At 41.2% G+C, this 25,137-nt stretch overlaps 1 protein-coding gene across 5 annotated transcripts in view; it reads left to right on the top strand.

The window, feature by feature from the left end:
• LOC137421656 (transmembrane protease serine 6-like) overlaps positions 1–25,137 on the top strand; it is a 112,366-nt gene that overhangs the window by 57,948 nt on the left and 29,281 nt on the right. For 4 of the 5 annotated variants that reach the window (XM_068107918.2, XM_068107917.2, XM_068107916.2 and 1 more), the window contains exons 8-15: positions 2,614–2,741; positions 9,025–9,137; positions 9,408–9,511; positions 12,357–12,499; positions 13,930–14,028; positions 19,299–19,411; positions 19,683–19,786; positions 22,642–22,784. In XM_068107918.2, coding sequence (XP_067964019.2) covers positions 2,614–2,741; positions 9,025–9,137; positions 9,408–9,511; positions 12,357–12,499; positions 13,930–14,028; positions 19,299–19,411; positions 19,683–19,786; positions 22,642–22,784 — 947 coding nt within the window. The remainder of the gene's footprint in view (positions 1–2,613; positions 2,742–9,024; positions 9,138–9,407; positions 9,512–12,356; positions 12,500–13,929; positions 14,029–19,298; positions 19,412–19,682; positions 19,787–22,641; positions 22,785–25,137) is intronic. The other variant, XM_078773444.1, reaches the window with a different exon arrangement.

The raw sequence follows: 25,137 nt of genomic DNA, 5'->3' as shown, positions 1-25,137 counted from the left end.
ACAAGCAAACAAACAGACAGACAGACAGGGGTGAAAACATAACCTCCTTCCACCTTTGGTGGCGGAGGTAATTAGTACATATCATAGGGGTGTGGATAAAGCACGAGCATGCTTGTTCAAATGGCCTCTTCCTCTGTGTATGTTTCCTTGTATATCCCTGAAACACCGGGATGATTGCAGTTGGTCGGGATTCAAACAGCTTAGAAGCGAGTGTGCATACCTTTAGGCCATTCTGTATCACCCTGTTTACCTAAAAACAAATGTTTTTTCACTATTTTATGAAAATGCCTTTGTCATTCTTACCAGTACATGAGAGCATTAAAAATGTTTCACCCTGTGTGGAATCCTTAATTGCATTATAGTCACGTTCACGATGTACTTTTGTTCAAATTTCATGGAGATTCAAACCAGTATATTTTAGAGAAGCTTATAGCATCAGGAATCTGAAAATCAATGTTTACATTTGCACAGATGGCTGCATAGCTGCCATTTTGGATTTTCAAAATGGCTGCCATAAAATAAGAATTTCCGAATATCTCAGCATGTAATTGACATAAAAACTTCATTCTAAATGCTAATCCTATGTTTCCAGGCCCAAGTAATCCAAAGCTTATGTTAAATTAGTGATTATGAACACCAAAAACCAAGAAAAGAAGAAGTTTGTGAAATTATGTTTGTATTTTCATGAAAAAATGCACACTCAAATTGTTTGTAGTGACAACAGCATACGTATAGCCGTATTTCCTATCTCAGTTTGAAACATCATTACGCATGCATATGTACGTCAAGAGTATGTTCCACAAATCTTAAACATTGATGACATCGGACAGAAGCTTTCTGAAGATTATGTCACTGAATGTATCAATGGAGATGTTAATCTCTGGTCACCAGTCAAAAAGCATAACAACAAGATGTACATGTCTGGCAGCAAGAAACAAACTTTCAAGTTCCGTGACCAGACAGTTGACCTAAAAGAGACCAAAGATCTCTATGGTCGGCTGATGGATCTCACCAGGTCGAGCAGGGACATCGATTAGAAGAATGCAGTTGGCAACTATGAGTTCACATTAGCTCCGAGAGCACGATTTGCACCAGACGTCTCAATGCTGCCATGCACTGACAAGTCCAAGCTGATACACAGCCTGGAGAAGCTGGAAAAAATAGATGAAACCCAGGAACAGACAGAAGCTCTGGCAGCTAAAGAGCAGGATGATGACAGAGGTCCTGTATCATCATCTCCATCGTCGTCATCAAATTAAAAGATCACCATTGTTGATGGAATGGTGCTTGTGCAGAAGATGACAAAGAAATCAAGGACAATCCGCACAGTCAAAGATCTAGCCCAGTGTTTCAATGACAGGCTCGTGAACTTGACAGCAGGGTTCAGTGAGGTCATCCTGGTCTTCGATACATACAAAGCTGATTCACTAAAGGAAGAAACTAGAGAGAGACGACAACAAGGAACAGCTCCTATACAGTATCAAGTTGCAGGTGATACGAACATCAAGCACATCCCACTGGCATGGTTTCTATCGCACGAAAAAACGAAAGCAGATTCGACAGACTATCTCGCCAAAGCAACCCTTGATTCCAACAAAAACTCACCTCAGTTAGTCATCACATCAGCATCAGGTCGTACCAGAAGCAACAGAAACATGCACTTTGAAGACAACAATCACGAGGAGGCTGACACATTGATGATCTGCCTGGCAGCGGAGGCATCACAGCAGTGTCCTGACGCACAGCTACTATTCTTCACTCCTGATACTGACGTCTTGGTTCTGGATGTGGCACACGATGACAAGCTCCGCAAAAATACATCTATTTTGATGGTATCAGGTACAGTCGAAATAGAGCCAATCTGGAGAGCTTTGGGCAAAGAAAAGGCGCAAGCTATACCTGTATTCCACGCATTCACTGGAGCAGACAATGTTGGAAAATTCTCAGGAATAGGCAAAACAAAATGGTTTCAGCAGTACATGAAAGATGAAATGCACTTAGTCAGAGCACTGATGAAACTACCAGAGGATGGTGACCTAACACAGGAGGTGAAAGACGTATTGGCCAAATTTGTGTGCTCAACCTACTGTCACAAGGGTATTCACATTTCAAGTATCCCTGATCTAAGATGGTATCTGTTTTGTAAACACCGAGTTGAAAGCAACAACCTACCTCCCACACTGTTGCGTATGCTGTTGTCACGACCAACAATTTGTGCATTTTTTCATGAAAATACAAAGATAATTTCACAAACTTCTTCTTTTCTTGGTTTTTGGTGTTCATAATCACTAATTTGACATAAGCTTTGCATTACTTGGGCCTGGAAACATAGGATTAGCATTTAGAATGAAGTTTCTATGTCAATTACAAGCTGAGATATTCGGAAATTCTTATTTTATGGCGGCCATTTTGAAAATCCAAAATGGCGGCTATGCAGGCATCTGCGCAAATGTAAACATTGATTTTCAGATTCCTGATGCCATGAGCTTTCCAAAAATGTACTGGTTTGCTAATCTCAATAAAATTTGAACGAAAGTGTTTTTATTGACCTAGTGAACCGGATTATGATCTCATATTGCTTTGCTGTTTGAAATAATTATACGTAATGTGCAGGATCTGCTTGGATACTTTGGAGAGGCGCACTCTACTCCTTGCTAGCAACAGCGTATTGCTGGTGTGGAGAAAACTCCCCGGGCGAATTCGGGCCTCTTCCATTACTGCACGGGCTATTAATTTAAAAGGTAAGATGATCTCGGATTCAGCAATATCAATGGACAACTTTTCTGTGTCTGTGGGTGGATAAAGGTATCTGTTGTTCTTCTCTTGTTCCCAATCCTTTACTAGTTCCTTATCACTAATACATCACTCAGGCCTATGTCTTTATAAGCACTCCTGCTTGGATACACAATATAGTACGAGTGTGGTGCTGATTCAGGAGTGAGGACTCTGGCATTACACAAGTGTTGGATGCATGTCCACCTGAAGAATGTGGTATTGAGGATTTGGATTCTAAAATAACCAAGTTAGTGTCAGGAGAATGATCTTTTCACTATTGCATTGTGGATCAAATCCCAGGGATGTAATTTGTGTGCATCGGTTCCTTTTGAAAAGAATCCATTTGGATCATTCCCAGGCGTGCCTCTGTTGTGCACATTGGTTATGGACCATTGCTTCCACAAAACCCAACCAACGCAGATGTAGTCCAGACCTCATTGGACTACTTTGTCTCCTTGAGTCTTAAGATGGGTCAGGCTAAGACGGTGGTGACTTGTGACCAGGCGATATATGACACAGTAAAGGGGTTGTTTAGGAAGGAATCGGAAAAGTACAAAGATGTTATTGTTCGAATTGGAGGATTCCATATTGCCCAGAACTTCTTGGGATCTATTGGATTTTTCATAATGGAGAGTGGCATAGAGGACATTCTATATCACTTGCTTATCATATCACTTGTGGCATATCACTGCTTGCTGAGTTGTGCCTCCACTTCTGATGATCGACAAACCTCTTGCATGTCAGATATTAGCTTTTGTTTGTAATCATTTTTGTCAGTGATATTTCATTGGTCCTCACTGCTGAAATATATATTTACCTCCGCCACCAAAGGTAGATGGAGGTTATGTTTTCACCCCTGTCTGTCTGTTCGTTTGTGAACAAAATATCTCAAAAAGTTGTGGACGGATTCGGATCCAGCTCCTAGAAATTTTTAAGTGCTTCTTCACCATTGAGTGATATGGCCAACCAGGCAGAGGTATGCTCTCTACTGAATGCCTTCTAGTTAATAGTTGTGTTTAGAAGCAGTTAAAACGAGAATCACAGACATTCACAAGCAAATGCAAATGTCTCCCCTAACTTGAACTCCTCATCAAACACTAATGGGGTGTAAAATCCGTGTTCCAGCATCCCTAAATTCCTGTTCTTGTGTTGTGCCAGATTTTGACCTTTGGCACACACATGCAAACCTTATCAATCAGAAGTGAAAATAACGCATGGAAACAAATATTACAAAATATTGGTCGGTGCAGTAATCTGAGTGGCGAGTATATCGGCCATACTGGACAGGTGGATATATAACTCTTCCCAACTAAACTAAATCCTGCACCTGGCAGTTTTCCACTCTCCATGGAATAAATGTTCTCCTGGAGCTGCGTGGTTTTGGAATGAATTTTGTGTCGGAATGAAGAGCACCATATCATCTTATGTCAATGTAATTCCCAGAAACAGCAGTCCCTACACATGGTCAGAGTTCGTCTATGCTATTAGTATTACCATCGCCGGAGGAGAGGGTATTGCATTTGAGTCCGTTTGTTTTAATCTATAATTGGCCTGCCTACCTCTCCAGACCTGTTTGTGGACCACAGCAGGAAATGTTGAAGATGAGTTTTGTTGGTCAGATCCAAGTGGAAATAACCTTAGAGTTAGTTCCTCGTTCCGCAGCAGAGAAAGGGCCTCATGCTATATATACACAAAGAATTAAGTTAAGCACCCCCCCCCGTTTTTTTACAACCTCGCACATTACAAGTTTGTTGTCGTCAAAACAGTGTAATATACCCATGATATTGCTATATTTTCTGGAGAAGTGATATTATGGTCACATAAAAACATAACAATCATGCCGTTTTCAATATTTTATTCTGCATAATTTAAGGTGAAATTTTTTGGGAATTTTAGGCATATTTTCACCTCAATTTAGGTATGGAGCTATAGGTCCATCACGGACAGTGTGGATGACGTTTATGTTTTCTAACGTACAGTCATTGTTCTGAGAAGACCTCTAGCGATCTTTGCGTCAATAACGTCAATAACGTCAATAACGTCAATAACGTCAATTACGTGTAATGTCAATAACGTGTAAGTGATGTCAATAACGTCAATAACGTCAATAACTAATGTCATACCAATCATTATTTGATCTCACATACCTTAGAATATATGCCAATGTATACATATACACAAAGAATATATATTAGGGGGTGCTTACCTTAATTCGTTGTGTAGGGGTGCTTAACTTAATTATTTGTGTATACATATACAGTCACGTGAAAAAGTAAGTCCACCCCATGTAAAGTTTTGACTTTTTCCACATATTTCAAAATACAGCCATTTGATCTTCATTTCAACAATATTGATAGATAAAGGTGATATAATATAACAAATATCACGAAACTTTTACATTTTGTAGTCCATTGTATAATTTAAATAAACATAAATGCAAATTTCGCATGTGGAAAAAGTAAGTAAACCCCTACATTTATCACTACTTCAAATAACTAAAATTAGAATCAGGTGCACCAGCTCAGGCGCAAATGATTGGAACATCATTGGAGAGGATCTTTGAGGAACCTGTCTTATTTAAACCTCAGACATTTAGTTTGGTTTGCTCTTTGTTGTTGAAGTGTGCGGCGTCACCATGCATAGATCAAAAGAGCTCTCTGAGGCGTTCAGAAAGAAGGTTATAGATGCCTACGAGTCTGGGAAGGGATTTAAAAAGACCTCCAAACAATTTGAAATCAATCATTCGACTGTCCGGAAGATCATCTACAAGTGGAGAAGATTCCAAACAACTGCCAACTTGTTCAGGCCAGGCCGCCCCAGCAAGTTCAGCCCGAGAGCAGACTGCAAGATGCTGAAAGAAGTCTCCAAGAACCCCAGAATGTCATCACAGGACCTACAGGTAGCTCTTGCCACTGTTGATGTCAAAGTGCACGAGTCTACCATTAGAAAGAGGCTGCACAAATTTGACCTACATGGGAGGTGTACCAGGAAGAAACCTTTGCTGTCCAGAAAGAACATCAGGGCAAGACTAAAGTTTGCCAATGAACACCGAGGCAAAGACCAGCACTTCTGGAACAATGTGCTCTGGACAGATGAGTCAAAGGTGGAGCTATTTGGCCACAGTACTAGAAGACATGTTTTGCGAAAACCAAAGACAGCATTTGACCACAAGAACCTGATACCAACTGTAAAGCACGGTGGTGGAAATATTATGGTTTTGGGCAGCTTTGCTGCATCAGGGCCTGGGCAGCTCACCATCATATAATCCACTATGAATTCTTCATTGTACCAGAGGGTGCTTGAGGATAATGTGAGGCCATCTGTCAGAAAGTTGAAGCTCAACAGAAGGTGGACCTTGCAACATGACAATGACCCTAAACATACCATTAAATCCACCAAGGAATGGCTGAAAAGAAAGAAATGGAGGGTTCTGGAATGGCCAAGTCAAAGCCCGGATCTAAATCCCATCGAGATGTTGTGGGGGGATTTGAAACGAGCTGTGCATGCAAGAAACCCCTCAATGTCCATTGTATAATTAAAACATCGCACAGCTGAAAGAATTCTGCATGGAGGAGTCGGCAAAAATTTCTCCCAGTCGATGTCAGAGACTGGCAGACAATTATAAGAAATGCCTACTTGAGGTTGTTTCTGCCAAAGGGGGCAATACCACCTATTAGAGCCAAGGGTGTACTTACTTTTTCCACATGTGAAATTTGCATTTATGTTCATTTAAATTATTCAATGGACTACAAAATGTAAATGTTTCATGATATTTGTTATATTATATCACCTTTATCTATCAATATTGTTGAAATGAAGATCAAATAGCTGTACGTTGAAATATGTTGAAAAAGTCAAAACTTTACATGGGGTGTATTTACTTTTTCACGTAACTGTATATAGTCTGTTCTGTTGCCCATTTAACTTTAACAATAAGTTGCTATTTGAATGAACATAAAAGTGAATAAAAGACAATGTCAATGATCTGTAGGATATGAACAGACAATCTGTAGTTTGTGTGTAGCACATACATGGCAAGTTGAAGGCGACAAAAAACGGGTTTATAGGAACCAAAAGCAGGGTTTTAACCCTTTGTGTGTTGTGGTTGCAGATTTGCGACGCAATTTAAATAAAATTTTTTACACCGCTCCTGTCCTATACCATTTCCAGGCGCTGCATGACGTCATCGCCGGCACTGAAGGGGGCCGGCGATGACGCGCACTGAAAGGGAGTACTCAGTTTTCACTCTGGTTGTTTTCTTGTTTTCTTTCTTGGAGGATGTTTTTTATTTATTTGGCATGGGGGTGGTGTACTTTGAATGTATTTGTACTTGTTTTAATTTTAGTTATTCGTCTAACTTGATGTCAAAGTTGTGTTTTTTACAAATTCCACTTGAAATTCACAGTCCTATGAAAAAGAATTAAGCAAAAGGGAAGTATGTGGCGGTAAAGATTGCAGCACGCAAAGCACACGTGATAAAAACACTATTCGAGATGTTGTCATTGATACAAAATGCACCAAAATACTGAGATCGTCGTTTATTGACAAGGTGGACTTGCAGATGTACAAAACACAACTCAAATGTATAAATACTGTGACTCAACTCGATGATCGTGAAGCACCACATGAGCTGTGATCAATCAAACTGACATGGCTAAGACCTGACAGATGAGTCACTTCATGTGATTGTGCTCAGCAATGCATTACCTGCAGCCTTTATTGGCCTTTCTGATGCGATCTCTTGGTGGATCAAAGTTGTGACATGGGGTTTTACAATGGAAGTTCGTTTTTAGCCGCGTCGCAGACGCTGGTCATAGAGTGCCCTCTGCTGTTGTTGTTGTTGTTCTTCTTCTTGTTCTTCTTCTTCTTCTTCTTGTTCTTGCAGAGAAGACAAAACCTCAAAGCTCCACCCATTCTGGGAACCATAGCTCCACCCATTTTGGGAGAGGCTTCATATAAACAAATATCCACCATTTTATTAACTCGCATAGCTTTGAGGCCTGTTTTGTAGGCCCGTGGTGTCTTCCTCTCTCACACAGTTTTATTTCAAATCAAATTCGATATATCATTTCATTTTTCACAGTCGCTAACATAGTTTTAGACTCGGTTGAAAAAAAACGGGAAGAAAATCCGATGAAAGTTGCCCTTTATAGAACGAAATGAATTCTCAAAGGCCTGTAACTTCAAGTCCATTGAGATATATTTTTTTTAAAGCACGGCATGGTCAGTCATACACCGCCCGAAATAAGAGACGGGAAAATGCCGAGATATATATATTTTGTTTAAATCGCGGCATGGTCAGTCATACACCGCCCGAAATAACAGACGGGAAAATGCCGAGATATATTAAAAATTCGTCCATTTGATGACAATCGTCACGATTAAATATTTAATTTATACGTCGTCACAATAATGTGGAGAGAGGAACATAGCTTCGTTCACGTGTCGCCACACACGGGAAATTGCCGAGATATATATTTTTTAAATCGCGGCATGGTCAGTCATACACTGCCTGAAATAACAGACGGGAAAATGCCGAGATATATTAAAAATTCGTCGCCACACACGGGAAATTGCCGAGATATATTTTCACTTTGCACAAAAATAACATCAAGTAATCGAATCAATAGGAATGTCCTGTGCCTATAACATCGACGTTATAGGCACAGCTGCATCTAGGCATTGTGTAACATCGACACGGCTTTTGTTTTAATTAAAACTTTTTGTACTTGTTCATGTGAGGAGAGCAGGCACGGTGACCTCATTTGACAATTTGAATGTTTTTTTTTGACAAATTTTAAATGTGCCATGTAAATTGTAGGCATACCTTTAGAAGTATGTAACTAGTGGGCCCGATGTTCCATCCAGGCCATGAGGTGTAAAGACCTATTAAGCTGCTCTTTGCACGTTAACATGGTGTGTGTTTAAAAAAAAGGGGAATTCTTCTGGATTCTTTGTTGTTAGTTATCCTAATCAACTCAGGAGACCATGACGATCATTTTGGTGTGTCACATTCCACATGAGCTCTTTTTTCATTTCAGTTCCTTACAATTATATCACTCTCTTTCACACACACACACACACACACACACACACACACACACACACACACACACACACACACACACACACGCACGCACCTCTTCCATTTACCGTAGATTAACGTTAGCATGAGTTGGATTGTTTGTGGGGAAATGTCAATGGTTTGCTTTGGACCTGCCAAAGATGACTGCCTTTGTGACCTCTCAGCCTGCAGACAGAATGTCACACTGAGCATTAATGGAACATCAGGAGGTATTGTGGAAACGCCTTTGTATCCAGAGGAATATCCGGATAATATCAACTGTCAATGGACAATCTCCGTGAGTGTTTTTGAGGTCACAATGCCCTCACATTTCAATGAAAGCTCACTAATTGATAATTATTTTCAGTCTATTTTCAGATTACAATATTTGACAACGCAGATGGTTCGGTGTGATTCTAAACATTGTTGATGTGGAGTTCAGTGTTATAATAAACGTTTTGCTGTGAAAAATTTCCAACTGTCTTTTTGAGTTAAACTGCATTCCATTACTTCAGCTTTGTGTGCTTTCACAACAGGTGCTGATATTCCCACTTTTTAATGCTTACAGATTCCCGAGAGAGACTATGATCTGGAGCTGTCTTTTATCGAAGGTGTTGTACTGTGCCAGAATGATTCCTATCTACATGGACATTGGCTCATTGAGAGACAAATGTGAGGAACGCATTTTGTGCATCATTAAGGCCTGGGTGATGATAGTTATTTTTTGCCATGGCTTATTGCTTCAGTTATCTGTTTCTCATGTTGCGCTGACTTCTGCTTTTGTGTTACAACACACAAAACACTTACACCAATACTGTGTAAACACATAGGTCACAGTACGATTGCCTCCTACATATAGGCCTTAAGTTTTATGCCTCACCTTCAGGCCGTTTTGGACAAATTAAGCCCAGGTTTCTTAATACAGTTGTGTATTGTTTCAGTTGTATCGTTTACCTAATAGTAATAATAATAATATCGTAAATATTGTTGTGTGGTTCCCTCAATTAACACTGAAAGAACCACTGCAGCAAACGAGCGTTAACGGAGGCGTTACGAATCCAACTATGTGGCGGATAATACGTGAGGAGGAAGAAGAGTACCGACTTACCTGGACGGGTCTTGCCGACGTTTTCACCCTGCAAAAATAACTCACACGAAAACAGATTTAAAATGCACAGAAAATAACGAAAGGGTTTATTAAATAAAATGCCGGTAACAAGAAGAACGCGACGGTAAAACTAAATTCCTAAATGGAGCGCTCCCTCACCAGACTTAGAACACACAAAAGCAAAATACAAGAATTGGTGACATAATGGTGAAGAGTGTCCTCTCTGAGTATGGGAGGTTGGTGGTTTGAATCCCAGCCCGAGTCATACCAAACACTTTAAAAATGGTACGTGCTGCTTCATTTAAAAGGATAGATCATGGACAAACAGTCATAAGTTGGCCTTCAATGGGCCTAATAGCCACCTTCTGCATTACAGTTCTTTTTAATAGTATTCATATTTTTGCCTCTGTCACCGAAGGTGGATGGAGGTAATGTGTTCATTCCTGTCTGTCTGTTTGTTACTTGGGAAAATTGAAGATGTTTCAAGTGTATATTGGTTGGTCATGTGAGCTATTTGTCTGTTTGTCTTTATATCAATCACCTACAGCTCACAATTTTAAACTGATCTTCACGAAACTTCACCAAATGATAGAGTTGGTCATAAGGAAAAAGCCTATTGATTTTTTGGTCAAAAGATCAACATAGGCCAAATGTCAACCACTTTTTTCAAATTTCTAAAATCCTCAATTTTCATGTGATTGACTTTAAATTTGAAGAGGATATTTTTTACTGAATTTTTTAAATATCATATATATTTAATATTTTTACTGTTCATATCATGTTACTGAATTGAACCACCAATTATTTTTTTGCTGTGAAAATAAGCACAACACAGTAACAGGTCAACATAGACCAAAAGGTTAACATAGGCTAGAGGTCAACAACCTATTTTAGGGATTTATCAAGTTTCGTGATATGCACGACAATGCACGACAAATTTCTTGTTTGTTTGTAAAAAAAAAACGTAAACTTTTCAGCCTGGCGGAGGTATGCTCTCTCCTGAGTGCCGTTCTCCTCATGAAATGAACATCGCTCCAAGCTTCTAAGGAAATGAAATAACATCCTAAATGAAAGGAGATCGCACAAAAAGGTGAAACAATGCAAGCTCGTGTAAAAAAAAACATAAATGACCGCACCGTGGTCACAGCATGTGACAAAATCCAGTACGGGGTCGATTGGGAACCTCACATTGAAAGACACTCTTAAAAGATGAACAGCACGATTGGGAAACACATTCGATGCGCTATTAAAATATGAACTCAACACCTCTTATCCATGTCATCCTCCCCACGGTTATATCAGAACGGGCTGATTCGTCACACTGTCACGAAATGCTTAACCCCAATTTGAGGCCATTCAAAAATTACGTAATGCTATTTTTTTTTAGTAATTTGCGTAACGTAATGCTTCATTCCATAACATAACCACTTGATTACCGTGCGTTCTGATTAGATTTTTGCTTGATTAAAAGTTACTATCATTCGACATATGATTAGATTTTTTGGGATCCCTAATCATGAATAACACTCGACCAAAACAAAGCCAATGCAACAAACCCAGGCGATTTCACTATTCTTTTCAAAAATGCTTAACCCAAAGCAGCTGGATTTCTTTGTCCATTTGTCACTGTCTGTCAAACTATTTTCGTTGGGACATCGATATAGTCTTAAGTCTGGGACATCATTACATCTAGGACATCAATATGGCGTTATGTCTAGCATTCGGTTCGGCCTCTACGGACGTGCACATCATCTCGGCGTCCAACACTCAACCCATCCCCGTCATTTTGCTCACGGCAGTTGTACACCATAACCCATATATCTGGCTATCTGATGTCCGCAGGCGACGTGCTGAATGCCAGGTGCCTGGCATCAGGATGATGGATTTAGAAGATGGCGGTGAGGTGTCATTACATCTGGGGTGTAATTATGGCATTGCATCTAGCACTAACCCAGGCCTTTATGACTATTATTATTCAGGACTCAAAAATTGTTTTCAAACAATCCCCCGTCCCCATCGTGAAACAAAAATTGTTAAAAAAAAAAAAAAGTCAAAAAAAATTCAACTTTTGAGAAATTTGAGAATTCAAGAAATTTGAGAAAAACAACAACTGCTGTCAGCGAAGCGACGGGCCCGATGCTAGTACCTATTAAAGTTTAATGTTGCTTTTAAAATGCACTTCAATAAAGTATTTTTAAAAATAGCTCGAGCAATCTATCGTTACGTGGTTGGCTTACTGTAATTGATTACACCACATTAATACAGCAGAGTACTCGAATGGATATCACACATTGTACAATGCATTATCCAGGAGCAATTGTAATCCGTAAAGATTTGACTTTTTCAAGTAGCCCTCCCATCACATCACGCTTGTCTTTTGTGATTGATAGAAACTGATATCTCCTGCAGGTACTGCATGGTGCAGGGGATGGGATTGAACACCATGCATGTGAAACCAAATGGTGGACGCATACATATCGAGTTCGTATGTGGAAATTACTCCGCAGGACGCGGAATGCGCATTTTGTATCACCTCCATGAAATCACAGATCGTACGTCTCTGTCAACTGTTTCTGTTTATAATATGGTGTAAAATATACATTTTGCATGTTAACATGTAAAATATTGGAAATATTAGGAGTATGGATATCTTATATTGCAATGAACAGCTGTAAATTTATTGAGGAAATAAACTTTTTGTAGTCAACTCGAGGGAGCCACAGGGAGCAGGCAGGAGGCGTGGGGTTGGGGGGGGGGGGGGGGCGATGGGACGGGGGGCGGGGGGTAGCAGGTCATGTGCGTGGGGAATACCATGTGGACGGCAAGTTTTATTACTTTTTCTTCTTTTATTATTATTATTATTTTGTATACAAGATCGAGGCTCGTGAAAGAGCTAAGAGCTCGTGCAAGAGCTAAGAGCTCGTGTAAGAGCTAAGAACTCGTGTAAGAGCTAAGAGATCGTGTAAGAGATAAGAGCTCGTGTAAGAGCTAAGAGCTCGTGTAAGAGCTAAGAGCTCGTGTAAGAGATAAGAGATCGTGTAAGAGATAAGAGCTCGTGTAAGAGCTAAGAGCTCGTGTAAGAGCTAAGAACTCGTGTAAGAGCTAAGAGATCGTGTAAGAGATAAGAGCTCGTGTAAGAGCTAAGAGCTCGTGTAAGAGCTAAGAGATCGTGTAAGAGATAAGAGCTCGTGTAAGAGCTAAGAGCTCGTGTAAGAGCTAAGAGATCGTGTAAGAGCTAAGAGCTCGTGTAAGAGCTAAGAGCTCGTGTAAGAGCTAAGAGATCGTGTAAGAGATAAGAGCTCGTGTAAGAGCTAAGAGCTCGTGTAAGAGCTAAGAGCTCGTGTAAGAGCTAAGAGCTCGTGTAAGAGCTAAGAGATCGTGTAAGAGATAAGAGCTCGTGTAAGAGCTAAGAGCTCGTGTAAGAGCTTTAACAGGCACAATTCCCATGTTATTGTGGGGTTGGCCAGGGGAAGCTTGGCCCAAGTCTTTCATGAACTAGCTGGCCAGGCCTGACATGCGACTAAAGTTCGGGCAAGAACTTGGAATTTCGCCACAGTGCCAGTGATAACTCGCCTATTCTCTAAGACACTGTGGGATATTTAACGTTCAGAAACTAATGCCAGCAGACGGTCAGCCCAGTTTAACGTCCATCCGGGGATGGCACACATTGATAAATCTCCCTGCCTGTTGAACACCAGGATGACAGTTTATACCTGGGCCAACATTTAAACTCGGGCCATACCGCTTAGAGATCAATGTGCGTACTTGAAGCCATCCTATTAGCTATGATATAAGTAATCATTTAACCTCAATAAATCGCTTAAAATGTCCACCTTAAGATACATTTTCATTTGAGCAAATATGAATTGCATTAAAAGCAATAAGTATTTGTTGCATTAAAAGTACGTGCATCTAACATTGCAAGTCAGCCAGCTGGCAGATACAAATTGACTAACTTGAACCTTAACCTGTTTTTGTGTAGCTTGTGCTGGCAGCTTCAAGTGCAACGACAGCAATGGTTGTGGCAGACAGTGTGATGGTATCATTGACTGCAAAGAAGGAGAGGATGAACACAACTGCAGTAAGATACCCACATACAGAACTTTCATAAAACCGAAAGTTTGGAGTCAAAACGAAGAATTCTTTGATTATTATAGTAATGTGATAAGAGTGTCCAGAATAGTGGTGGAAAAAACCTTATCTGGTGAACGTTAAAGATCGGCCACAATTGTTGGCAGAGAGTGAGCGATTGTCGATGCTATTCTGGCTAAATTCCAAATTTATTTTGTATACTGAATCGAGGCTCGTGAAAGAGCTAACATTTACTTCACAAACAAATCAACCAGACAAACAAAATATATCAAAAGAGGGAGCGGAAGACAAGATGGGGAGAGAAGGGGAAGCACACAAACACAACATTTGAGAGCAGGGAGATGTGTGGAAGGGAGAGGGCTTGGGGGGAGGAGGCGTGGGGAGGGGGGGGGGGGGGAGGGAGAAGTATAAAACACAAGGACACCAAGGACTTCCAGGACAGAAGTTGGTATTTCAAAAAGTGGAATTTGGGTGAAATTAGCGGGGGTAGAAAAGATCAAGGTTTTGGATGGGGGAAGATAAGAGATGGTGGTGAACAGCTGTTTTAAAGACCTGGAGGGTGGAGTGGGATTGAAGAGAGTGAGGGAGTTTGTTCCAGAGGTGGGAGAAATGAGGAATGAAGGAGTGAAGGTGAGCAGAGAGTCTTGATTTTGGCAGTTTAACCATAAGAGGGTTGCAGGCAGATCTTGTGCGACCTGTAGGAATATTTGCGGGACAGAGCCCAGAGAGAGCTGGGGGGGGGGGGGGCAAGGCCAGAGAGGAGTCGGTAGAAGACGGAAAGACCACCAACCTGCCTGCGGTGAGTGAGTGAGAGGCCCTTGGAGTTAGCTTCATCGCTGGAGATTCCAATGATTCTGAATGCTTTGGTTTCAACAGTGTTGAAACCTGTTGTTGTGCCTCCACTTCTGATGATCGACAAACCTCTTGCATGTCAGATATTAGCTTTTGTTTGTAATCATTTTTGTCAGTGATATTTCATTGGTCCTCGCTGCTGAAATATATATTTACCTCCGCCACCAAAGGTAGATGGAGGTTATGTTTTCACCCCTGTCTGTTTGTTCGTTTGTGAACAAAATATCTCAAAAAGTTGTGGACGGATTCGGATCCAGCTCCTAGAAATTTTGAAGTGCTTCTTCACCATTGAGTGATATGGCCAACCAGGCAGAGGTATGCTCTCTACTGAATGCCTTCTAGTTAATAGTTGTGTTTAGAAGCAGTTAAAACGAGAATCACAGACATTCACAAGCAAATGCAAATGTCTCCCCTAACTTGAACTCCTCATCAAACACTAATGGGGTGTAAAATCCGTGTTCCAGCATCCCTAAATTCCTGTTCTTGTGTTGTGCCAGATTTTGACCTTTGGCACACACATGCAAACCTTATCAATCAGAAGTGAAAATAACGCATGGAAACAAATATTACAAAATATTGGTCGGTGCAGTAATCTGAGTGGCGAGTATATCGGCCATACTGGACAGGTGGATATATAACTCTTCCCAACTAAACTAAATCCTGCACCTGGCAGTTTTCCACTCTCCATGGAATAAATGTTCTCCTGGAGCTGCGTGGTTTTGGAATGAATTTTGTGTCGGAATGAAGAGCACCATATCATCTTATGTCAATGTAATTCCCAGAAACAGCAGTCCCTACACATGGTCAGAGTTCGTCTATGCCGTTAGTATTACCATCGCCGGAGGAGTGGGTATTGCATTTGAGTCCGTTTGTGTTAATCTATAATTGGCCTGCCTACCTCTCCAGACCTGTTTGTGGACCACAGCAGGAAATGTTGAAGATGAGTTTTGTTGGTCAGATCCAAGTGGAAATAACCTTAGAGTTAGTTCCTCGTTCCGCAGCAGAGAAAGGGCCTCATGCTATATACATATACAGTCACGTGAAAAAGTAAGTCCACCCCATGTAAAGTTTTGACTTTTTCCACATATTTCAAAATACAGCCATTTGATCTTCATTTCAACAATATTGATAGATAAAGGTGATATAATATAACAAATATCACGAAACTTTTACATTTTGTAGTCCATTGTATAATTTAAATAAACATAAATGCAAATTTTGCATGTGGAAAAAGTAAGTAAACCCCTACATTTATCACTACTTCAAATAACTAAAATTAGAATCAGGTACACCAGCTCAGGCGCAAATGATTGGAACATCATTGGAGAGGATCTTTGAGGAACCTGTCTTATTTAAACCTCAGACATTTAGTTTGGTTTGCTCTTTGTTGTTGAAGTGTGCGGCGTCACCATGCATAGATCAAAAGAGCTCTCTGAGGCGTTCAGAAAGAAGGTTATAGATGCCTACGAGTCTGGGAAGGGATTTAAAAAGACCTCCAAACAATTTGAAATCAATCATTCGACTGTCCGGAAGATCATCTACAAGTGGAGAAGATTCCAAACAACTGCCAACTTGTTCAGGCCAGGCCGCCCCAGCAAGTTCAGCCCGAGAGCAGACTGCAAGATGCTGAAAGAAGTCTCCAAGAACCCCAGAATGTCATCACGGGACCTACAGGTAGCTCTTGCCACTGTTGATGTCAAAGTGCACGAGTCTACCATTAGAAAGAGGCTGCACAAATTTGACCTACATGGGAGGTGTACCAGGAAGAAACCTTTGCTGTCCAGAAAGAACATCAGGGCAAGACTAAAGTTTGCCAATGAACACCGAGGCAAAGACCAGCACTTCTGGAACAATGTGCTCTGGACAGATGAGTCAAAGGTGGAGCTATTTGGCCACAGTACCAGAAGACATGTTTTGTGAAAACCAAAGACAGCATTTGACCACAAGAACCTGATACCAACTGTAAAGCACGGTGGTGGAAATATTATGGTTTTGGGCAGCTTTGCTGCATCAGGGCCTGGGCAGCTCACCATCATATAATCCACTATGAATTCTTCATTGTACCAGAGGGTGCTTGAGGATAATGTGAGGCCATCTGTCAGAAAGTTGAAGCTCAACAGAAGGTGGACCTTGCAACATGACAATGACCCTAAACATACCATTAAATCCACCAAGGAATGGCTGAAAAGAAAGAAATGGAGGGTTCTGGAATGGCCAAGTCAAAGCCCGGATCTAAATCCCATCGAGATGTTGTGGGGGGATTTGAAACGAGCTGTGCATGCAAGAAACCCCTCAATGTCCATTGTATAATTAAAACATCGCACAGCTGAAAGAATTCTGCATGGAGGAGTCGGCAGAAATTTCTCCCAGTCGATGTCAGAGACTGGCAGACATTTATAAGAAATGCCTACTTGAGGTTGTTTCTGCCAAAGGGGGCAATACCACCTATTAGAGCCAAGGGTGTACTTACTTTTTCCACATGTGAAATTTGCATTTATGTTCATTTAAATTATACAATGGACTACAAAATGTAAATAAAACCACCGTTTAGAGGCCATTTTTCCCCGCAAAGCGGGGGTTGGCCTTTTCGGGGACCGTGGTAGTTGTTGTTTTTTGGTCCCCTTTTTGAAGCAATGTTTTACGGCCAGATGCCCTTCCTGAAGCCAACCCTTTTTGCCGCCTTCAACGACAAACAGGGAATTACCAGTGAACTGGTACTCAATTAGCCGACCTCGGAAGGATGTGAGCAGGCTGAGTCAACCCCCCTGGCATTAATTCGGCGATCGACCAAGATTCGAACCCAGGATCCTAGGATCCTAAGCCGGCACCCTAGCCGCTAGCCCAACACCAGGACTACAAAATGTAAATGTTTCATGATATTTGTTATATTATATCACCTTTATCTATCAATCTTGTTGAAATGAAGATCAAATAGCTGTACGTTGAAATATGTTGAAAAAGTCAAAACTTTACATGGGGTGTATTTACTTTTTCACGTGACTGTATATAGTCTGTTCTGTTGCCCATTTAACTTTAACAATAAGTTGCTATTTGAATGAACATAAAAGTGAATAAAAGACAATGTCAATGATCTGTAGGATATGAACAGACAATCTGTAGTTTGTGTGTAGCATATACATGGCAAGTTGAAGGCGACAAAAAACGGGTTTATAGGAATCAAAAGCAGGGTTTTAACCCTTTGTGTGTTGTGGTCGCAGATTTGCGACGCAATTTAAATAAAAATTTTTACACCGCTCCTGTCCTATACCATTTCCAGGCGCTGCATGACGTCATCGCCGGCACTGAAGGGGGCCGGCGATGACGCGCACTGAAAGGGAGTACTCAGTTTTCACTCTGGTTGTTTTCTTGTTTTCTTTCTTGGAGGATGTTTTTTATTTATTTGGCATGGGGGTGGTGTACTTTGAATGTATTTGTACTTGTTTTAATTTTAGTTATTCGTCTAACTTGATGTCAAAGTTGTGTTTTTTACAAATACCACTTAGAAATTCACAGTCCTATGAAAAAAAATGAAGCAAAAGGGAACTATGCGGTGGTAACAATTGCAGCACGCAAAGCACACGTGATAAAAACACTATTCGAGATGTTGTCATTGATACAAAATGCACCAAAATACTGAGATCGTCGTTTATTGACAAGGTGGACTTGCAGATGTACAAAACACAACTCAAATGTATAAATACTGTGACTCAACTCGATGATCGTGAAGCACCACATGAGCTGTGATCAATTAAACTGACATGGCTAAGACCTGACAGATGAGTCACTTCATGTAATTGTGCTCAGCAATGCATTACCTGCAGGCTTTATTGGCCTTTCTGATGCGATCTCTTGGTGGATCAAAGTTGTGACATGGGGTTTTACAACGGAAGTTCGTTTTTCATGTGAGGAGAGCAGGCACGGTGACCTCATTTGACAATTTGAATGTTTTTTTTGACAAATTTTAAATGTGCCATGGAAGTTGTAGGCATACCTTTAGAAGTATGTAACTAGTGGGCCCGATGTTCCATCCAGGCCATGAGGTGTAAAGACCTATTAAGCTGCTCTATGCACATTAACAAGGTGTGTGTTTAAAAAAAAGGGGAATTCTTCTGGATTCTTTGTTGTTAGTTATCCTAATCAACTCAGGAGACCATGACGATCATTTTGGTGTGTCACATTCCACATGAGCTCCAGTCGAACTCCACAAAAACATGCCACACACACACACACACACACACACACACACACACACACACACACACACACACACAAACACACACACACACACACGCGCGCACCTCTTCCATTTACCGTCGATTAACGTTAGCATGAGTTGGATTGTTTATGGGGAAATGTCAATGGTTTGCTTTGGACCTGCCAAAGATGACTGCCTTTGTGACCTCTCAGCCTGCAGACAGAATGTCACACTGAGCATTAATGGAACATCAGAAGGTATTGTGGAAACGCCTTTGTATCCAGAGGAATATCCGGATAATATCAACTGTCAATGGACAATCTCCGTGAGTGTTTTTGAGGTCACAATGCCCTCACATTTCAATGAAAGCTCACTAATTGATAATTATTTTCAGTCTGTTTTCAGATTACAATATTTGACAACGCAGACGGTTCGGTGTGATTCTAAACATTGTTGATGTGGAGTTCAGTGTTATAAGAACGTTTTGCTGTGAAAAATTTCCACCTGTCTTTTTGAGTTAAACTGCATGCCATTACTTCAGCTTTGTGTGCTTTCACAACAGGTGCTGATATTCCCACTTTTTTTAATGCTTACAGATTCCCGAAAGAGACTATGATCTGGAGCTGTCTTTTATCGAAGGTGTTGTACTGTGCCAGAATGATTCCTATCTACATGGACATTGGCTCATTGAGAGACAAATGTGAGGAACGCATTTTGTGCATCATTAAGGCCTGGGTGATGATAGTTATTTTTTGCCATGGCTTATTGCTTCAGTTATCTGTTTCTCATGTTGCGCCGACTTCTGCTTTTGTGTTACAACACACAAAACACTTACACCAATACTGTGTAAACACATAGGTCACAGTACGATTGCCTCCTACATATAGGCCTTAAGTTTTATGCCTCACATTCAGGCCGTTTTGGACAAATTAAGCCCAGGTTTCTTCATACAGTTGTGTATTGTTTCAGTTGTATCGTTTACCTAATATTAATAATAATACTATCGTAAATATTGTCGTGTGGTTCCCTCAATTAACACTGAAAGAACCACGGCAGCAAACGAGCGTTAACGGAGGCGTTACGAATCCAACTATGTGGCGGATAATACGCGAGGAGGAAGAAGAGTACCGACTTACCTGGACGGGTCTTGCCGACGTTTTCACCCTGCAAAAATAACTCACACGAAAACAGATTTAAAATGTACAGAAAATAACGAAAGGGTTTATTAAATAAAATGCCGGTAACAAGAAGAACGCGACGGTAAAACTAAATTCCTAAATGGAGCGCTCCCTCACCAGACTTAGAACACACAAAAGCAAAATACAAGAATTGGTGACATAATGGTGAAGAGTGTCCTCTCTGAGTATGGGAGGTTGGTGGTTTGAATCCCAGCCCGAGTCATACCAAACACTTTAAAAATGGTACGTGCTGCTTCATTTAAAAGGATAGATCATGGACAAACAGTCATAAGTTGGCCTTCAATGGGCCTAATAGCCACCTTCTGCATTACAGTTCTTTTTAATAGTATTCATATTTTTGCCTCCATCACCGAAGGTGGATGGAGGTGATGTGTTCATTCCTGTCTGTCTGTTTGTTACTTGGGAAAATTGAAGATGTTTCAAGTGTATATTGGTTGGTCATGTGAGCTATTTGTCTGTTTGTCTTTATATCAATCACCTACAGCTCACAATTTTAAACTGATCTTCACGAAACTTCACCAAATGATAGAGTTGGTCATAAGGAAAAAGCCTATTGATTTTTTGGTCAAAAGATCAACATAGGCCAAATGTCAACCACTTTTTTCAAATTTCTAAAATCCTCAATTTTCATGTGATTGACTTTAAATTTGAAGAGGATATTTTTTACTGAATTATTTAAATATCATATATATTTAATATTTTTACTGTTCATATCATGTTACTGAATTGAACCACCAATTATTTTTTTGCTGTGAAAATAAGCACAACACAGTAACAGGTCAACATAGACCAAAAGGTTAACATAGGCTAGAGGTCAACAACCTATTTTAGGGATTTATCAAGTTTCGTGATATGCACGACAATGCACGACAAATTTCTTGTTTGTTTGTAAAAAAAAAACGTAAACTTTTCAGCCTGGCGGAGGTATGCTCTCTACTGAGTGCCGTTCTCCTCATGAAATGAACATCGCTCCAAGCCTCTAAGGAAATGAAATAACATCCTAAATGAAAGGAGATCGCACAAAAAGGTGAAACAATGCAAGCTCATGTAAAAAAAAAACATAAATGCCCGCACCGTGGTCACAACATGTGACAAAATCCGGTAAGGGGTCGATTGGGAACCTCACATTGAAAGACACTCTTAAAAGATGAACAGCACGATTGGGAAACACATTCGATGCGCTATTAAAATATGAACTCAACACCTCTTATCCATGTCATCCTCCCCACGGTTATATCAGAACGGGCTGATTCGTCACACTGTCACGAACTGCTTAACCCCGATTTGAGGCCATTCAAAAATTACGTAATGCCATTTTTTTTTCGTAATTTGCGTAACGTAATGCTTCATTCCATAACATAACCACTTGATTACCGTGCATTCTGATTCGATTTTTGCTTGATTAAAAGTTACTATCATTCGACATATGATTAGATTTTTTGGGATCCCTAATCGTGAATAACACTCGACCAAAACAAAGCCAATGCAACAAACCCGGGCGATTTCACTATTCTTTTCAAAAATGCTTAACCCAAAGCAGCTGGATTTCTCTGTCCATTTGTCACTCTGTCTGTCAAACTATTTTCGTTGGGACATCGATATGGTCTTAAGTCTGGGACATCATTACATCTAGGACATCAATATGGCGTTATGTCTAGCACTCGGTTCGGCCTCTACGGACGTGCACATCATCTCGGCATCCAACACTCAACCCGTCCCCGTCATTTTGCTCACGGCAGTTGTACACCATAACCCATATATCTGGCTATCTGATGTCCGCAGGCGACGTGCTGAATGCCAGGCGCCTGGCATCAGGATGATGGATTTAGAAGATGGCGGTGAGGTGTCATTACATCTGGGGTGTAATTATGCCGTTGCATCTAGCACTAACCCAGGCCTTTATGGACTATTATTATTCAGGACTCAAAAATTGTTTTCAAACAATCCCCCGTCCCCATCGTGAAAACAAAAATTGTTAAAAAAAAAAAAAGTCAAAAGAAATTCAACTTTTGAGAAATTTGAGAATTCAAGAAATTTGAGAAAAACAACAACTGCTGTCAGCGAAGCGACGGGCCCGATGCTAGTACCTATTAAAGTTTAATGTTGCTTTTAAAATGCACTTCAATAAAGTATTTTTTTTAAATAGCTCGAGCAATCTATCGTTACGTGGTTGGCTTACTGTAATTGATTAGACCATATTAATATAATACAGCAGAGTACTCGAATGGATATCACACATTGTACAATGCATTATCCAGGAGCAATTGTAATCCGTAAAGGTTTGACTTTTTCAAGTAGCCCTCCCATCACATCACGCTTGTCTTTTGTGATTGATAGAAACTGATATCTCCTGCAGGTACTGCATGGTGCAGGGGATGGGATTGAGCACCATGCATGTGAAACCAAATGGTGGACGCATACATATCGAGTTCGTGTGTGGAAATTGCTCTGCAGGACGCGGAATGCGCATTTTGTATCACCTCCATGAAATCACAGATCGTACGTCTCTGTCAACTGTTTCTGTTTATAATATGGTGTAAAATATACATTTTGCATGTTAACATGTAAAATATTGGAAATATTAGGAGTATGGATATCTTATTTTGCAATGAACAGCTGTAAATTTATTGAGGAAATAAACTTTTTGTAGTCAACTCGAGGGAGCCACAGGGAGCAGGCAGGAGGCAAGAGGAGTTGGGTTGGGGGGGGGGGGGGGGCGATGGGACGGGGGGTGGGGGGTGGTCATGTGCGTGGGAATACCATGTGGACGGCAAGTTTTATTACTTTTTCTTCTTTTATTATTATTATTATTTTGTACACAAGATCGAGGCTCGTGCAAGAGCTAAGAGCTCGTGTAAGAGCTAAGAGCTCGTGTAAGAGCTTTAACACGAGCTCTTAGCTCTTACACGAGCCTCGATCTTGTATACAAAATAATAATAATAATAAAAGAAGAAAAAGTAATAAAACTTGCCGTCGACATTGTCGAGTATTTCGTGCCACGCGGCCTAGTTGTTGAAGCTTCCGACCTTGAGGCTTGGTTCTCTCCGGGCATCCAAAGCGGTTATTTTTTCATTCGTGTGTTTGTCAAATTTCAACTCGTTATTTTATCGTCCATGCGTTATTGTTTGTTTATAGTTAGTTTTGGTTTGAATTTCCTGTAACTCTTAATTAATTAATCGTGTTCTGCTCCTCGTGTGCGGCCTTGTACCTCCGTCGGTGTTTGTTAACTTAAGTCCCCTACATCGTGTTTTGCTTGGCTCTCAGTTTTTTCCCTTCTACCCCGAACATAATACTCTTTGTCTAACGTTTTAAATCCCCACCCCCCCCCCCCCAAATAAAATAAAATAAAAATAACCAAAAACATTTATTTTCCTTTCTCCACGTGTGCTGTTGTCTCATCCTGTACTTTCTGTCCAGGTGTGCTGTTCGCCCCGCCCCCATTATCTCCTTGCCATCCACCTTTTGCCCTGTTCACATGACTCATGGTGGTCCCTCTCGGCTCTCCCCCCGTTGGTATTTTGTGCATATAAGATTATTTACGGTTCTGTTTCAATATTATTTAAATATGTTTAACCTTTCCCCTTCAGTGTTTTATTCAGTGGTATATTACAACACGCTGTTTTTCTTCCTATTTAAAAGGCTTTTCTCAATTTCCTCTCCAACTCATTCCACGTCAAAAAAAAGAAATTCAATCTCTTATATGTCTCCCTCACTACATGGTCTAAATTCACATTCATTCCATCCCTCCTCCATCGTTCTGAATCGGATTGCTTACTTGAAAATCACAACAAACCCAATTTGTTATCAATGTTCGTCTTTCATTAATAATCCACTTTATAAACTCCCCCCTTGCCCCTCCACTCCTAAACTCCCCCCTTGCACCTCCACTCCTGAACTCCCCCCTTTCCCTTCCCCTCCTAAACTCCCCCCTTCCCCCTCCCCTCCAAACCCCCCCTTGCCCCTCCACTCCTGAACTCCCCCCTTGCCCTTCCCCTCCTAAACTCCACCCTTGCCCCTCCCCTCCAAATCCCCCCCTTGCCCCTACACTCCTAAACTCCTCCCTTGCCCCTCCACTCCTAAACTCCCCCCTTGCTCCTCCCCTCCTAAACTCCCCCCTTGCCCCTCCCCTCCTAAACTCCCCCCTCACTCCTCCCCTTCAAAACTCCCCCCCAACCCCTCCCATTCAAATCTCCCCCCATACCATTCCTCTCCAATTCTCCCTCCTCCCCCCTCCTCCTCAAAGCTGCCTCCTCCCCACTTCGTCTCCCTTCTATCTCATACCTCCACCCCCCCCAACCTTCTACTTTCCTCTGCCCCCCCTCAAACAACCCCTCACTGTACCTCATCCCTTCACCATCAAACCTTTCATCCTCCTCATCCTTCCCTTTCTTGGAACTCTTCTGTAATCTCTGACACACTATCAACTGCTCTCCCTACCTCCCCCTCTCATCCTTCATCTTACCCTACTCCTCCCCTCCCCTGTCCTGTACCCGATGCTCCCCCTCTCTCTTCATTAACGGTATGGACCTCAAACATCCGGGGCCTTCGCTCAAACCTGACTGATCTCTCCATACAGGTTGCTTCTGACAATCTAGACTTGATCTGCTTAACAGAGACTTTCCTCCTTCAAGATGTCTCTGATTCATTAATATCTCTTCCTGGTTACTCCCTCCTCCGGTATGATAGACCTGAGCCTCGTCGTGGTGGTGGGGTGGCTATCTTTATCGAAAACTCTCTTCCTCACTCTCCTTGCACTGCCCTCTCTCCTCCTCACCCCAAGGAGTACCTCTGGCTACGGCTTCCTCTCCGCTCCCACCTTTTGTTCATATGTGTTCTGTACCATCCCCCAAAC

The sequence above is a fragment of the Myxine glutinosa genome, chromosome 2 (assembly GCF_964187855.1).
Source record: "Myxine glutinosa chromosome 2, kmMyxGlut1.1, whole genome shotgun sequence".
Lineage (NCBI taxonomy): Eukaryota > Metazoa > Chordata > Myxini > Myxiniformes > Myxinidae > Myxine > Myxine glutinosa.
Note: the sequence above shows the minus strand (reverse complement) of the source record. Positions and strands in the feature narration are given on the sequence as shown.